General features: G+C 52.6%; 1 protein-coding gene across 1 annotated transcript; it reads right to left on the reverse strand.

The window, feature by feature from the left end:
• Positions 1-4: 4 nt before the first annotated feature.
• SELENOO (selenoprotein O) lies at positions 5-16,355 on the reverse strand. Its single transcript, XM_063076160.1, has 9 exons — positions 15,785-16,355; positions 10,099-10,302; positions 8,484-8,664; positions 6,737-6,867; positions 5,916-6,196; positions 1,748-1,898; positions 851-1,036; positions 567-723; positions 5-488 (listed from the first exon to the last, which is right to left on the reverse strand). The coding sequence occupies exons 1-9, from the start codon at positions 16,330-16,332 to the stop codon at positions 315-317; spliced, it is 2,013 nt and encodes a 670-aa protein (XP_062932230.1). The 5' UTR covers positions 16,333-16,355; the 3' UTR covers positions 5-314.
• Positions 16,356-16,907: the final 552 nt, after the last annotated feature.

The raw sequence follows: 16,907 nt of genomic DNA on the forward strand, positions 1-16,907 counted from the left end.
GATGGGCCTGAGGAAGCTGCTTTATTTAGGGGCCTGGCTCCCTCTGCATCACCCACATGCCTGAGGCTGAGTTCCTGTCCCCATGAGGGGCAGCTTATCACAGGTGGGTAGTGCACTGGGCCTGGCTGCTGAAGTCAAGTATCAGACAGAGACGGGTCAGGTCCTGACTGGACGTCTCTGCCGTCATGGAGAGACATGTGGCAGGGCAGAGCCTTTGCTGCCTGGGCGTGGAAGGTGGCCCAGCACTGTCTCAACCATTCAGCAGCACTCAGGGGCCTCGGGAGACTCCAGGTGTGTGGAGGACACCGAGGCTGTTACGAGGATCACGTCACACACAGTTCCGCTGCCCAGAGTGGGGGCTTGCTACTGTAGGAGTGCTGCCCCCCAGCTGCCCCTCTGGCCCCCTCAGGCTCCGTGGCCTCAGGGACCTCGGCAGCTTCCCCAGGGTTGTGATAAGGGGCCTCCAGCAGCTTCAGCACCCGTCGCACCTGGAGGAGAGTGAGGGTGAAGTGGTGTCTGGGCCATCCCCCACCCCCAGGACAGAGCAGGGCCGGGTGTGTGCTTGCCTCCGAGAAGTCTCCGTCCTCGGCGGCTGCGATGGCGTTCTGTGCAATGTAGTTCCGCAGGATGTACCTGGGGTTGTTGCCATGCATCACGCGCATACGCTCTGCCTGCCAGGCCGCTGTGTCGCTGACATCCTCCCTGTCCTTGTCCAGGCGGGCTCTAGAATCACATTGCAGCTGGTGTTTCCCAGCAGGTGCAGCTCAGGGTGCCCCACTGGAGGTCATCTGCAGCCACCTCCCCCCAGCTGGCCCTAAACAGCTGGCCCAGGGCCCACGGCAGGGCTTACCTGTACTCCTGGAGCCAGGTGGTCCAGTGGCCCTGGTTCCTGCTCTGCAGCTCAGCTGGGCTCAGCTGCTCCAGCCTTGACTGCTGCTCCACACGCTCCAGCTCCCTTGTGAGGTTTGCATGGGTGCCCAAGAGTGCAAAGAGCTGTGGGTTTGACTGTGCCAGCATCAGCATCATCGAGAGCTGCCTGCAGGGAGGGGGAAGAGGCGGCATGAACAGTGCTGCAGCCAGCCTCGCCTGCCCTGGCTGAAGCCTTGAGCCCCACCAACGTGCCCCCAGGCAGGTGCTGCAAGCTCAGTGGGGTGGGTTAGGGGCATCTCCACCCACATCCTAACAATGCCAATTTCCCCTCGAGAATCACCAACCCCAGAATTTAATGTTTGTGGGGCAGCCAGCCGTCGCTGTTAGCACCTCCCGTGGTGACAACAGGGCTGGACCCTTCCTCGTTTCCAGAAGGGCCCAAGGAGCTGTGACACCCCCTTCCCCAGTTGCAGGCACTTCATGCTCAGCATGTCCTGCCCACCCAATCCCATTCCCCATGACCACAGTCTGTTTTAATCAAAAGTCACAAACACCACCCCCATGTGTTATCCTCAGCGCAGGCAGCACTCTACAAACATGGCTACCTCCTGGTGGGAGATGGACTGGGCACACATGGTCTGCCTGGCAATCTGAGAGCTCATAAGCCTTTCCAGGGTACACCAGAGAGCTGTTCTGGGAAGACCACTGTCCCCCAGCCTGTGTCAGCATCACTGTCTTTTTCTCTGTGACCAATGTCACAGAGATGGGACCTGACAGCCCCCAAAGTACTCCCAGCCAGCGAAGTCTCTAACACTCCCCCAAACCTTCTGTTTCTGAGTGTTCCTGAATTCCAAGGAAGCAGGGCCCAAGTACTCACCGGGGATCCATCTGGGGTCGGAAGGCAAGTTTTAGCTCCTCCAAGGAGGCGCACTGTGAGGTCAGTGTGGCCAGGAACTCAGACAGGCCTGGTGAGTCTGGCTCAACTGGGCAGGAGCTCAGCAGGTAGAAGGTGTTGGTAAAGTCAGCACCTGGAGGACGAGGCTGTTCAGGGTGATGGGCAGCAGGCGCCAGCCCTGCTCCTTCCTTCTGCAGCACCGGCCTGCACCAGGCTGACTGCACCCAGCATCAGGTCCTGGAACTCTCGATTGCTCCTCACCAGCCCACTCCTCAGCTCCCCCATCTGCCCCCAGCTTGGACAGCAGTGTGAACCTGCAAGTCTTCTGTGAAATGGGTTAATACAGAGAAGGCACCGAGGCTGGTACCCAGCCCTCGCTAATCACAGTCACTGCTGGCACAGGGATCAACATGCGACAGATAGTACATGTGAAACACTTGTCACGTGTAACCATGGTTACTCCCAAAAAGACATCTAAAAATAAACATGAAAGAAAATGAGAAGGAAATCGACAGATCAGATCACGAAAGAAGGCAGTCATAGAGAAAACGAGGGACAAAAAGGTGCAAGACATACAGGAAAGAGCAGACTGCAGAGGAACCTCCTTACCAGTAACTACTATCAAAGTGAACGGACTGACCTCTCCCATCTAGAGGCAGCTGGCAGAATGGATAAAGAGACATGACTCAACTCCACATTGTGTACAAGACAGCTGCTGTGGACTCGAGATACAAAGAGATTGGAAGTGAAAGGAGGAAGAAAATACGCCACGCAATGGTAACCTACAGAGAGCTCAGGCAGCTGTATGGACCTCAGACAAAGCGGACTGTAAGTCAAAGACTGCTGCAAGAGACGAAGGCATTACATGTTGATAAAAAGAGTCAGTTCATCAAGAAGATGTAAAAATTATAACTATATGCACCAAACAGCCCCAAAATGTACAAAGCAAATATTCACAGGATTGAAGGAAGAAATAGACAACAGTTCTATAGTAAAAACCGGAGACCTTAACACATCACTTTCAATAATGGATTGAACACCTAGACCGGATCAGTAAGGAAACAGAGAACTTAATGGGATAAACGAGTTAGGCCAAATAGACATATAAAGAACATCCAATAAGAGCAGAGCAGAGTCTTCTGTAGGACGTTCTCTAGGACAGACCATATATTAGGCCGCAAAAGACGTCTTAATTTTAAAACACTGTTATTTTCTCCAACCACAATGGAATGAAGCCAGAAACCACTTAAAAATTTGTACACTTACAAATTTAAGGGAGTAGATTTCATGTTAAGGAGAAAGAAAACTAGAAAATTCATTAATAATGCAAAAATTAAATACCACATGCTTAGTCAACCAATGGGTCCAAAAAGAAATCACAGGGCTTGCTGGTATATTAGTTTGTGTTGCTATAACAGAAATACCCGTGACCGGGTAATCTATAAAGAACAGAGGTTTATTTGGCTTGCGATTCTGGGACAGCTGTGTCTGGTGCAGGCCTCAGGCTGCTTCTACTCATGGTGGAAAGTGGCAGGCAGCCGGTGGGTACAAGCAGATCACATGGCGAGAGAAATCAAGAGAGAGAGAAGGTGCCAGGGTCTCAACAACCAGCTCTCGCGGGAACTAATGGAGCGAGAACTCACTCATTAATCTCCCCACCTAGGGAGAGCATTAATCCATTTATCTGCCCCCTTGGCTCAAAAAGCTTCCAACACAGTCACATTGGGGATCAGATTTCCACATGAGTTTTGGGGGGACAACACATCCAACCTCTATCAGCCGGAAACACCAAGGGCATGGGTTTGGATCCCTGTACTGGCCAGCTGCCAAAAAACCAAAAAGAAATCACAAGGGAAATTAGAAAATACTTAGAGGGCCCGTGGCTCACTTGGGAGAGTGCGGTGCTGATAACACCAAGACCACAGGTTCGGATCCCATATAGGGGATGGCCGGTTAGTTCACTTGGGAGAGCGTGGTGCTGACAACACCAAGTCAAGGGTTATGATTCCTTTACCGGTCATCTTTAAAAAAAAAAAAAAAAAAAACTTAGAGATGTATGAGAACAAAAACAAAACATATCCAAATTTATGGGATACAACAAGAACAGCTCGGAATGTATAGCTGTGAATGCCTACATTAAAAAAGATCTCAAGGAGATGACAGGCTGTGGGTTTTGGCCCCGCCCACCACCCCACCACCCACCATCCACCACCCACCACCCACCACAACCGGGCCAGCGAAGGAGCCAGAAGCCACTGGGGTCCTGAGATGGGGGTTAGGGGCCTTAGCCCTGCCCCACCCCTCACCGGGCCAGCCCTGCCCTCCCAAACCCCATTTCCTCCCCCTCCAACATCTTAGAATGTACTTACTAAAAAATAATAAAAGAACATAAAGTTCAGTTCCAAAAAAAATGGTCTCAAATCAGCAACCTAACTTTACACCTAAGGAACTAGAAAAAGATTAAAATAAGACCAAAGTTAGCAGAAGGGAAGGAAATCATAGAGGGAGACAATGAAATACGGAAGAGAAAAATGATAAAGGAGAAAATCAATGAAATCGAGAGTTGGTTCTCTGAATAGATGGCAAAAAACAAACTTTCAGCTAGACTGAGAAAAAGAAAAGACGTAACTAAAATCAGAAATGAAAGTGGGGACATCACACTGATTATATAGAACAAAGGACTATAAGAGAATACTATGAGACAGACTGTATGATTCTAGTTACATGAAGTCGCAAGAGTAGGCAGATGCACAGAATCAGTGAGTGGCGGTTACCAGGGGCTGCAGGGGGATGTGAGGCCACTAATCAACAGGCATGAAGTTTCCACAGAGCAAGGGAAGAAGCTCCAGAGACTGGCTGTGCAGCACTGTACCTACAGTCAATACTGCACACCTAAGAATGTATTAAGACAGTAGATCCATGTTAAGTGTGAAAAATTATATGCCAAAATCAGATAACCTAGACATCACGGACAAATTCCTAAACACACAAATTACCAAAACTCATTCAAGAAGAAACAGAAAATCTAAATAGACCTATAACATGTCAGGAGGTTGATCAGTAATCAAAAACTTCCCAACAGAGAAAAGGCCAGGACCAGATGGCTGCACTGGTGAATTCTACTAAACATTTAAAACCTAATACCAATCCTCAAACTTTTCTGCAAAAATAGAAGAGGGGGAAACACCTCCTAACTCATCCTGTGAGGTTGCATTGCCTCAATATCAAAGCCAAACACACTACGAGAAAAGAAAACTTCAGGCCAATATCCCTTATGAGCACAGACACAAAAATCCTCAGCAAAGGGAACTCAGCAGAATGTTAAAATGATTATCCATCACGACCAAGTAGGATTTATCCCCAGAATGCAAGGAAATATGAAGAAACAAAAAACTACGTGATGGTCTCAACTGATGCAGGAAAAACCATTTCACAAAATCCACAGCCTGTCATGGTAAAAACAAACTTCCTTAACTTGATAAAAGCCATATATAAAAAACCCCACAACTAACATTGTACTCAACGGTGAGAGACAAAGCTTTCCCCCTAAGATCAGAGACAAGACAAAGACGCCCACTGTCACCACTTCTATTCAACAGTACTAGAAGTTCTAGCCAGAGCAATTAGGCAAGTTAAACGTAAGATCCAGCAATCCCACTAACTGTATACCCAAAAGAACTGGAAGCAGGGATCACACAGACAAGTGCGTGCTCGTTTCACAGCAGCACCATACACAGCGGCCCAGCAATGAGAACAGCCCACGTGTGCATCACAAGATGATTAGCAAAATGTGATCCATTCACACAATGGAGCCTTAAAAAGAGAGGAAACTGACACATGCTAAAAATAAAAGGTGGATGAACCTTGAGGACACTAAGTGAAATAAGCCAGTCACGAAAGGACGAATACTGTATGATGATCTCACTCATATGAGGTCCCTAGAGCAGTCACACAGAATCAGTGGTGCCTGCCAGGGCTGGGGGAGCAGAGGGGGAGTTGCTGTTTAACAGACACAGTTTCTGTTTGGGAGGAGGAAAAGTTCTGGGGAAGGACAGTGGTGACGTTGTACAACAACGTGAATGCGCTCAGTGCCACTGAGCTGGTAAATTGCATATTAAACCACAATAAAAACACTGAACCCCCAGCTCACCAGTCAGGTGCATGGTCTGCAGGAGCTTGACCACCAGCGCCGTGTCCTCCTCCTGCTCCACTCGCACAAGGCCCAGCTTCTTGCGCATCTTCTGCAGGTAGTGCCTTTGGAACTCGGTATCAAACTCCTCGGCCAGGATGGCCTCGCCCAGCTCGCGGGGCAGCTCGGGCTCCAGAGCCTCGGCCAGCTTCTGCAGGTTCCACTTGCACACCTCGGGCTGCCTGCTGTATGCATAGCGCCCAGTGTTGTCGGAGGCATTACACACATGGTCGGGGTCGTATCTGCCACACAGGCAAGAGAGCTGCCTCAGGGGACACACCGAGGGGACAATGCAGGCCCCTTGGGGGGCAGCCGCTGCTCTCCTGCCCTGTCCCCACAGGCTCAGGTCAAGGACCGTAGAGTTGCCTGCGACTCTCTCCTGCATAAGTACCAACAGCCACCAGACATTAGCTCCACCTCGAGCTTTAGGGGAAGCCACACTCCTTGACGCTGCCCCCTCTGGAGAGGCCTGTTACCACCCCAACCCCTTCAATCTGTTTTCAGCCTGCAGGAGGGACCCCTTTTATAGTGCTAAGACAGCCCCTGGTACTGCGCTCGAAACCCTCCAGGGGTTTCTGCTTCCAGGAATGGCCGACCAGGCACTGTCAGGAACTGACTACTGAAAAAAGACCTTACAGGAGCAGCCGTATGCCTGAAGGCTAGACATCCCCAATGGTCCCTGAGCCACGGGTGTCTCTGCCCCTCCCAGGAACCAGTTTCTGGGTTGGCTGCAGGAGGCATGAGGCCCACCACCTGCACCATCGGGCCCTAGGGCCACTCACCTGTCCAGGAAGCCGAAGGGCCCATAGTCGATGGTGAGCCCCACGATGCTCATGTTGTCGGTGTTGAGCACGCCGTGGCAGAAGCCCACACACTGCCACTCTGCCACCATCCGGGCTGTGCGGCGGGTCACCTGGGGCAGGGCAGGTGCTGGCTGCTTCCTCCTCTGGGCCCCTGCCCAGCCCCACCTGCCCTCACTCGTCCCACAGTGAGTCCAGCCGCCCACCCATCCCCTCCCTGAAACCAGCTGCACTTCTCTGCGTGGTTCTTGCTCTCTGGTGACTTCTGTGGGACTTCTGTTCCAGTGTCCTCTGCAATCTCCTCACCCACAGGGGAGGACACGTACAAATATTTTAGGAGGAGGAGTATTTTGGGTGAGCTGGTATCTAATCCCCGTGTGCACCATCTATTCTTTGATGTGTTGGGTTCACAAATTTTGGCTTTTACCCAAACCAGAAAAATCAGGGAAGCCTGACATTCCCAAGATTCAGACCCAGTAGGAAGACACCGTGGAAACAAGGAAGCTACCACAGTGTTGGACAAAACCTGCCCCTGGTCCAGGCTTATCTCCACCATGGGTGCCACCAGGGCCAGGGTCCAGTTGCCAACCCTGCTGCTCACCCAATCCCCCAACCAGACAGCAGCCCCTATGCAGCCCAGCACCAACGTGGCCTCAGGTGCAGGCACCAATCAACAGGGAGACCAGGAGTCCTGCAAGATGCCAGGTGCCCCTGAGGGCCCCCGCTGCCCAGTGCCCACCGACACCACTGCCAACGCAGGGCATGCACGCTGCACACACTTCGCCTCACGCGAGGCCACGCCCAGGAATGGGGCAGCACTGTCCTGGCCTCACTGACAGAAAGACTCAGAGAGGCAGAGCGACCTGCTTGGACCACCCATCCACGTCTGCACAGAAGCGTGAGGCCCTGTCATGTGCCCATAGAGCGTCGCCAAAGAGGGACTAGAGGAGTGACCTTGAAGAGGACAGAGCTCTGGAGACACCTGCTGGTACTACGTCTGCTGTCCCTTGGGCTCTGCAGCCACAGGGCAGCAAAGCTCTGCATCAGGCCCCGGCTGCAGCTGCTCCACATGGGGGTATCTGACCCCCCCGGAGGAGACCTGTGGCCCGCCCTCCCTGCACTCCAACTTGGCTTGACCCTTCCTCCTTCACCTACTGATGTTCGCAGCCCTGAGTCCCACCGCACTCAGGATGTCCTGTGATGACATTGACTGGTCGTGTGGGACAGTGCATTATCCGTGGGATGCAGGGCCACATCTGACAGTTCTGGGGGTGAACCCAGGACCAGTTGCATAGACAGTGTCTCCCCAAATGTAGACATGGGGCTGGCTGCTCTGGGGCATCGACCCATGTTGGAGGCACCCAGCACCCATCAGCACATCCACCCGAGCCAACTCCTTCCCTCCCACAGGCTAAGACCCCACTGGGACCCGCAGGTGCTCCCGGCATGAGGGCAGACACAAACAGGCCCTGTGGTGCTGCTGAATCACAGTGAGTTTTGCGTTTGCCTCAGGACCCTAAGCCTCAGCAAAGTGTTTGTGGAAGTCAGCCCTGGTCAAAGCCTGGATGACATGCTCACGGCCCACCCCCGAGTCTGAGGGAAGGGATGGGGTTTGTGGGCAGAGAAGGGACATTGGGTGAAAGCCTTGGTCCACCGGCCAACACCATGCTTAGCAGCAGGTGGGGTCACCTAGCGCTGCCACAGGGAGGGCAGCACGCGGCCCACCTACCTCCCGGAAGAAGGCAGCGTTCCTCTGCACGCGGTCGCTGCTGTGGGCGGCCTGGACTTCGGGGTAGAAAGAGCCAACCACATAGTCAAGCATCTGCACACGAATGTCATTCCTTCCCACGCTGGGGCCTGCCCGCCCTGTGTGCTCGTCGGCAGACTTGAAAATTTCAAAGGATCCGAACCTGGAGGGAAAACCCGAGTTTTCAACAGGTCATACACAACCACAGCCCCTTGTGAGAAAAGAAAAAAGAAAGAAGTTGTGGCTACTGGATCCCGTAGCCCCCTGGCAGGAATCCAGCACCTCAATGGAAACAAAACCCCACAAGCAATGAGAACGTAACTGGGCTTTAAATAACACGAATACAGACATGGCTCACCTTTGGCCAACCTCCAGCCACTGACCGAGGCCCCGTTCCCACAGCCTGGGACATGTGCAGAGGAGGCCCACGGGGCCCAGAAGCTGCCGTGTCCCCCCAATTCCTCACAGAGGGTCCTGTGCACGTCCTCCCACACTGTGGGCTGCAGCCTGTCACCAGCATCCTCCGGTGGGGACAGGGGCAGCAAGCAGGGTCTGTGAGCTATCAGGAGTGGTTCTCAACCAGGGCGACTGTCCCCCAGGGAACATCAGACAACATCTGGAGATTTTTCATTGTCACAACTGTGGTTCTACTGGCAACTGGCGGGCAGACGCCAGGGGTGCTGCTAAACGTCATACGACACATAGGATGTTCCCCGTCAAAGTGTCAATAGTGCCACTGGGGATAAGGGTCTCCTCCTGAGGCAGGTCTCTGCCCTGGCTCCTTCCCAGCCTCCAGGGGAGAGGATAAGAAAAACCAGAGACTGACACAGGCTGCCTCAGGCATGGGCAATTGGCAGTCACCAGGGAAATGGCCAGCCTGGCCCTGCAGGACGGGAGAACCACAGGTTGCCATGGCCACCTCCTAACAACGCTAGGTTCAGGTAGTCAGGAATGAAAAAGCACTGGAAGCCAGACGGCAAGGTGATACCAAGACTGATAGGTTCCCCAAAGACAGGAGCCCACCAGAAAGACCCCTAACCCATGAGTGACTGGACCACCAGAAAGGATGACTACAGCAAACTGGAACACATCAGGCGTATGACAGTCTGTTTGTTCACAGTGACACTCAGCAAGGCCATTTCCTTGTCATAAACAGAGGCAGCAGCTCTGTGCATGCACCTTCCCAGAACCCTCCCACCAGGAAGCACCACTCAGGGACCCTCTGCTGGCGCCCCTTGCTGCCGCTGCCTTTCCCCATTTCTTGTGGCCATGACAAGGGCCTGGACAGGGGCATGGGAGGGGCTCAGCACAACTGTCTGCACACAGGATGGGACCCGACCCAGAAAACGCCAAGTGCCTCTCACTGCAAATGCCTCCGAGCAGGTGTGAAGTGTCTACTTCAGGGACAGTGTGCTCTGAGCCTGCTCTAGGGACAGGCTCGACTTTCCAAGAGGCCGGGGGCCAGGTCCTAAACGCAGCCCAGGTGCTGTGACCACGGTAGTTTGCTTCTACTAGACATTCCAGCTGCATAAGCACAAGTCTCCTATGACCCTAGAAGCAAGCACACGTAGACAGGCCTAAAGGACCCCGGCATTACCTTAGAAAAGTGGAAGCTATACGCAACACAACCGTGCATTTTTCATATTTTGGATTACCATCATAGAACACATCGCGCACCACTGTGGACTCGGACGTGACGCAGGCCCCGGCCCGTGTGGTGGGGATCCCCAGGTGGAACATGGCTTCGCTGCACAGGAACTCACGGATGCTCGACCGCAGGACTTTGCGACCGTCAGCCTGTCTGAAATCAAACACAGGGTACATTGTGCCGGTCGGGCAAGTGTCCCTTCAACACCAAGATCCAAGCCAGCAAATGGGAAAGAGTGAAAAAAAAGCACCCTAACAGCTTTTAAAAAAACAACAACTCTTCATCACTGTAAAGAAAGTCCATTTCAGTTGATACCAGAGACTCATAAGCCCGCAGTGCCGCCGGGCCTGGCATCCGCACGGCTGAGCACCTGGTCTGCAGTGGAGGCTGCGTGTGCTGTGGACGGCACGGCTGCCAGAGCCTCCCAGAAGACCCAGCAGCTCAAGCGCAACCTCGAATCTGCAGCTGCTTTTATGAATGTACTTCATAAAAGTGCTTTACGGTAGCACACACGTTCACACCAGCATTATTTGTAGCAGAGAAAAAACTGAAACTACATGAGAAAGTGGATACAAAAGCACGTGCTCGTTAGAGAAGGCAATGCTCTCTGTCCCTGTTCCCAGAGATGAGGGAACAGAGTGGGTGTGACCGAGTGCCACAGGGAGGGGACGGCAGGTCAGCTCAGGGCACAGCGTCAAAGGATAGCGCAAGAGGAGTGGACGGGGCAGGAAGAGGAGGAGGCTGCAGAATAGCACACATGGCCGAGAGCATCTTCACAGGGGGCAGAGCTGCGTGTGCTGCGGCCGCATCTGCAGTTCTGCAGGTCCAGGCTTGGAGAACCAGCTGGGGCAGAATCACATTTTACTTTGGATGGTCTTGTATGGCTTGAGCATTTTATTTTTTTATATTTATTTATTAAAAAAAAAAAAAAAAAAAGACCGGTAAGGGGATCTTAACTCTTGCCTTGGTCTTGTCAGCACCACGCTCACCCAGTGAGCAAACCAGCCATCCCTATATAGGGATCCAAACCCGTGGCCTTGGGTGTTATCAGCACCACGCTCTCCCGAGTGAGCCACGGGCCCGTCCCAGCATTTTTTAAAACCCACTGAGCCTCCATTACTATTTTTTAAAAATACAGAATATAAAAAGGAAGTGGTGGCAACACAGCAGCATGGCTGGCCTGGGGGAGTGGCGTCCACAGCCCCTTCTGTAGGGCAGGAGGCCTGGACATGGCCTCCAAGGGCCCCCAGCTGGTATCCAAAGAAACTGACAGCGAGCCTGGAGCTGCTGCATGCCAGGCCATCCTGAGCCTGGACAGGCCACGCAGGGACGTGGCACCTGCAGTAGCTTAGAAAGTTCTCTCAAAAGGACAAAATCACGTGGGAGACGATAAGGAAAACCTCCGCCTCATCTGAATACCAAGGCACCTGCTCCCCACAGGCCTGTGGAGTGGGGCTGGGAGGCGCAGGCTCACCTCAAGTGTGAGTGACACCTCTGGACACCTGGCCTGGCTGGCACGTAAAGGGACCTGCAGTCCTGCCCGCTCCCCTCCTGTCTCATCCTGTATTAGTCCATTTTTGTTGCTTGTAACAAAATACTTGCATCTGGGTGATTTATAAAGAAAACAAAATTTATTGCTTACAGTTTCTGAGGCTGGTAAGTCCAAAGTCCATCTGGTGGTGGCAACAATGACCCAGGGGTCTCACATTGCAAGATGGTGGAAGCAGAGAGAGCAGAGAGAGCCTCTTTGTGCTCTCCTTTTAAAGCCTTCAGAACCACACCCTGACCACCATTTTTAATCCATTCACTACTGCAGGGTCCTACAATCCAATCACCTCTTCAAGGCTCCACCATTCAGTTACCATAATAGGATTTCCCACCCTCTTAACAGTCACAGTGGGGGCTAAATTTCTAATACATGAAACTTGGGGGACAAAATTCAAGCTTCAGGGAGTTTGGGGGGGACATAATTCAATCCACTACACATCCCAAACTGTTTGAGAAACTGCCAGGGCCTGAAAGGCCAAGGTAATCCATTCTCAAAGTCACTCCATCCTCCCTGGCTATGGGAATTGCTCCTTAGCCCAGCTAAGCCAACACAGCCCAAGCTAATCTTGACTCTGGTAAAAACAATCCTGAAAACACGCAGCCTGTATTCTTGCCCAGGGCAAGATTCCCAAAGCAGAAGCCAGAACTGAAAGAGATTACACAGCAGGAGCAACAGGCTTCCCAGGGTGGCCCTGCCCCACAGGGCCCCCTGGACAATAGTCCCTTCTCTGCACCAGGACTAATGCCCTGGTATGGACCTAGGTGCCCAGGTATAGACCTGACCTCTGTGCCTGACAGGAGAGGTCCTGAGCCCCAACACCCACAGCAGGCAAGGGGAATAGGCAAGAAGCCACCTGCCCATCTCCAAAACCCACACCTTGGGCTCCAGCAGCACTGGCCTCAGGCCACTCACAGCCACTTCAGACTGCAGCCTCAAGTCCTGGAGAACTGCCGAGGCCAGTTCTCTATACCAGAATATAGGGGTATGTGGGGCCTGAGTAAGGATCTAATGACTCCTCCCCTTTTCAATTTTTTTTATTGTGGTAAAATACACAAAACATAAAACTTACCATCTTAACTATTTTTAAGTGTACAGACCAGTAGTAGTAAATATATTCATGTTGTACAACCATTACCACCCTCAATTTACAGAAATCATTTTGTCTTGTGAAACTGAAACTCTATACCCATTAAATAACTCTCCATTCCCCCTCCTCCCCGTCGCTGGTAATCACCATTCTTACTGTCTATGAATTTTGATTACTCTAAGTAATTCATATAGGTGGAATCGTACAGTATGTGTCTTTTTTTGTCTAGCTTATCTCACTTAGGATGTCCATTCATGTTGTAGCATATTGTAGAATTTCCTTTTTTAAATATGTTACTTCAAAAAGTTCATGGAAGGCTGGCCCGTGGCTCACTCGGGAGAGTGTGGTGCTGATAACACCAAGGCCACGGGTTCGGATCCCTATATAGGGATGGCTGATGGTGCTGACAACACCAAGTCAAGGGTTAAGATCCCCTGACCGGTCATCTTTAAAAAAAACGAAAAAACAAAAAAACCCACTATGCTCTAACCAACTGAGCTAATGGGCCAGCCCTCTTTTCCACAAACTTTCTGAAGACCCCCGTGTTACCACATTTTGTGTATCCATTCATCCTGTGGACACTTGGGTTGCTTCTACATTTTAGCTATTGTGAATAATGCTGCAGTGAACACGGTGTACAAATGTTGAGACCCTGCTCTCAGTTCCTTTGGGTGTATATCCAAAAGTGGAATTACAGGGCCACGTGGTCATTTTAATGGTCTGGGAACCACCATATTGTCTTCCACAGTGGCTGTACTTAACTTACCAACAGTACACAAGGGTTCCAACTTTTCCACATCCTCACCAACACCTACTGGTTTCTTTGGTGGCCGGTGGTGTGGGGATCTGAACCCCTGAACTTGGTGTTATCAACACCATGGTCTAACCGAGTGAGCTAACAAACCAGCCCAAATTTACTGTTTATTTGATAGTAGCCATCCTAATGGGTATGAGGCGTTATCTCATTGTAGATGTGGTTTGCATTTCCCTAATGATTAGACACTGACTACCTTTTTATGTGTTTCTTGGCTATTTATATATCTTCTTTGGAAAGTTCTTTGTCTATTTTTACTTTTATTTTTTTAAAGATGACCGGTAAGGGGATCTTAACCCTTGACTTGGTGTTGTCAGCACCACGCTCACCCAGTGAGCAACCGGCCATCCCTAAATGGGATCTGAACCCGTGGCCTTCGTGTTATCAGCACCACACTCTCCCAAGTGAGCCACCGGCTGGCCCCTATCTTTGTCTATTTTTGAATTGGGTTTTTTGTTGTTGAGTTTTATCACTTCTCTATATTTTCTGCATCTTAATCCTTTTTTATTCTAGAGGAATTAATTTTTTCTAACTCACACATATTGATTATACATATTTAGCAGGTACAGAGTTATATTTCAATATGCATATACAATTTGTGATGATAAAGTCCAGGTAATTATGGCTGGTTGGCTCACTTGGTTGAAGTGCAGTGTTGTCAACAGCAAGAACCAAGGTCAAGGGTTCGGACCCCACATCGGCCAGTAGCCAAAAAAAAAAAGGGTAGGTAGCATATTCATCATTGCAAAACTTCATTTCTTTGTGATGAGAACATTTGAGGTCCTCTCTATTAGCCACTTGAGAACATAAAATTGTTAATTATAGACGCCTAGCACTATTACACACTACTAGAAAATATTTTCTCCCGTTCTGTGGGGTGCCTTTCTAGTATTTTTTTTTTTTTTTTTAATTTTTGGGCAGCTCGCCAGTACAGGGATCCAAACCCTTGACCTTGGTGTCATCAGTGCCATGGTCTACCTAGTGAGCTAATCAGCCAGACCCTTTTAACTATGTTGAGAGTATCTTTTTATGCATAAAAATCTTAAATTTTCATGTAGTCCAATTTTCCTTTTGATGCCTGAACCTTTAGTGTTATACCCAAGAAACCACTGCCAAATCCAACGTAGTAAAGACTTTGCCCTGTGTTTTCTTCTAAAAGTTGTATTGTTCTAGCTCTTAAGTTTACGTGTTTGATCTATTTTAATTTTTGCATATGGTGTATGGTAAGGGTCCAGCTTCATTCTTTTGCGTGTGAACATCCAGTCTTCCCAGCACCATGTACTGAATAGTTTGTTCTTTCCCTATTGAATGGTCTCGGCACCCTTGTCAAAAATCGTTCGACCATTTACACAAGTGCTTATCTGGGCTATTTCAGCGGTTCATATGCCTGTCCTTATGCCAGTGCCACACTGTTTTGATTACTGTTACTATAGCTTTGTAGTAAGTTCTGGAACCAGGAAGTGTGAGTCCTCCAGCTTTGTTCTTTTTCGAGATTGTTTTGCCTATTCCGGGTCCCTTAAGATTTCATGTGAATATTAGAATGGGTTTTTCTATTTCTGCAAAAAACTTCATTGGGATTTTGATAGGGATGCACTGAATCTGTAGATCACTCTGGGTGGTAAGGATGTTTTAACAATAATAGGTCGTCCAATCCACAAACATGTTTCCATCTATTTACATTTTCTTTAATTTCTTTCAGCATTGTTTTGTAGTTTTCATTGTACAAATCCTTCACTTCTCCCAGCTACTTCGGACTTCAGCCTGAAGACTTGGTGAACTGCTGAGGCCAGGGATCCCCGGACACACGGGGAGGACCCTTCTTTTTCAAGGAAAAAACATTCTAGCAGACCTCAGTTCTGAAAGCACCGACTTAAAAACTCAAGTCTTCAAATACAAAGTGCGTCCTGACAGGAAACTGTGCCCACAAAGAGATTCCAAAGTGAAAACACAACGTTTAAAGATGCTCACGGGACAAGCCGGCCCGCGGGGTCGGGAAGCGACTGGACCAGCGACCAGAGGAGGCTAAGGCCGCCCGCGAGGCTGCGTGGACCCGGCCCGCCCGGGCTGACCGTAAGCCGCGCGCGTCCTGCTTGGATGACCCCGAAGAGCGTGAGCACCGTCCGCAGCCCTCGGGCCGTCCCCGCTGCCCCCAACCCCCCGCGCTCCCCCGCGTCCCCGCGCCCACCTGGAGAAGGGCGTGGGGCCAGCGCCCTTGAGCTGCAGCTCCCAGCGCTCGCCGGCCGCCGTGCACACCTCGCCCAGGTACATGGCGGCGCCGTCGCCCAGCTGCCCGGCGAACTGGCCGAACTGGTGGCCGCAGTAGCAGTGCGCGGCCGGCTCGGCGCCCGGCAGCAGCGCGTTGCCGCTCAAGAAGAGCGCGGCCTCGGCCTCGGCCTCGGCGGGCGGCGGGCCCAGGCCCAGCAGCGCCAGCGCGGGCTCTGACAGCGCCACGACGCGCGGCCTCCGCAGCGGGGCCGGGCGCGCGCGACTGAAGCAGGCCCCGGGCACGGGCCGCGGCGTACGCGAGGCGCCCTCGGGGCCCGGCGCCTCCACGGGCAGCGCGCGCAGGGTGCGGTTGTCGAAGCGCAGCCCCGCCAGCCAGCGCGGCGCGGGCTCCATGGCGGCGGCCGAGGCGGAGCGGGGCGCGGGCGGCGGGCGGCGGCGGCAGACGGGCAGCGACCCGACACGGGCGGCCGCGAGCGAGGCCCCGAGCGCCACCCTGAGCGCAGCCATGCACGGCACCGCGGCGGCCGGAAGCTCCTGATCCCCGATCGGAAGCCCCGCCCCGCAGTCGGGTGTGGGGGTGGTGTCCGCGACCGCGCCTTCCAGAAGCCTGGCTCTGATTGGTTGCCGTGTCCGTCTGTCGCCCGTGCGGGGTCCCGCCCCAGGGCTGCGAGCGCCGAGGGTCCGCGCAGAGGCTGCCGCGGGCTGGCGGGGCAGCCGTACTGCCCCGCTCTAAGGGCCAGCGGGTCCCGAGACGCGCGACAGTCAGGTTGCTCCGAGTGGGGTGACGTGTCGCGCGACGTCCCCAGAAGGCCCCTGGGGTGTCCTCCAGCTCGGGGTGGAGCCGGTGAGAGCCCGGCCCCAGCCGTCCTCAGCCGCGCGGGGCAGATGTGGCTGAGGGTCGGTGCCCCGGCGGACGCTGCCGCGCCGGGTGTCCGGGACTCGGCACGGGTGGAGCGCGGTGGTGTGACACCAGGGTCCAGGGTCCGTCCCTGTGCTGGCCAGCGGGGAAACACACACGCGCGCACCCACACGCTCTGCACGGGGACAGCGCCGCCGGCTCCGCGCACGACTCCACACACGCC

Source organism: Cynocephalus volans, chromosome 12 (genome assembly GCF_027409185.1).
Source record: "Cynocephalus volans isolate mCynVol1 chromosome 12, mCynVol1.pri, whole genome shotgun sequence".
Taxonomy (NCBI): domain Eukaryota; kingdom Metazoa; phylum Chordata; class Mammalia; order Dermoptera; family Cynocephalidae; genus Cynocephalus; species Cynocephalus volans.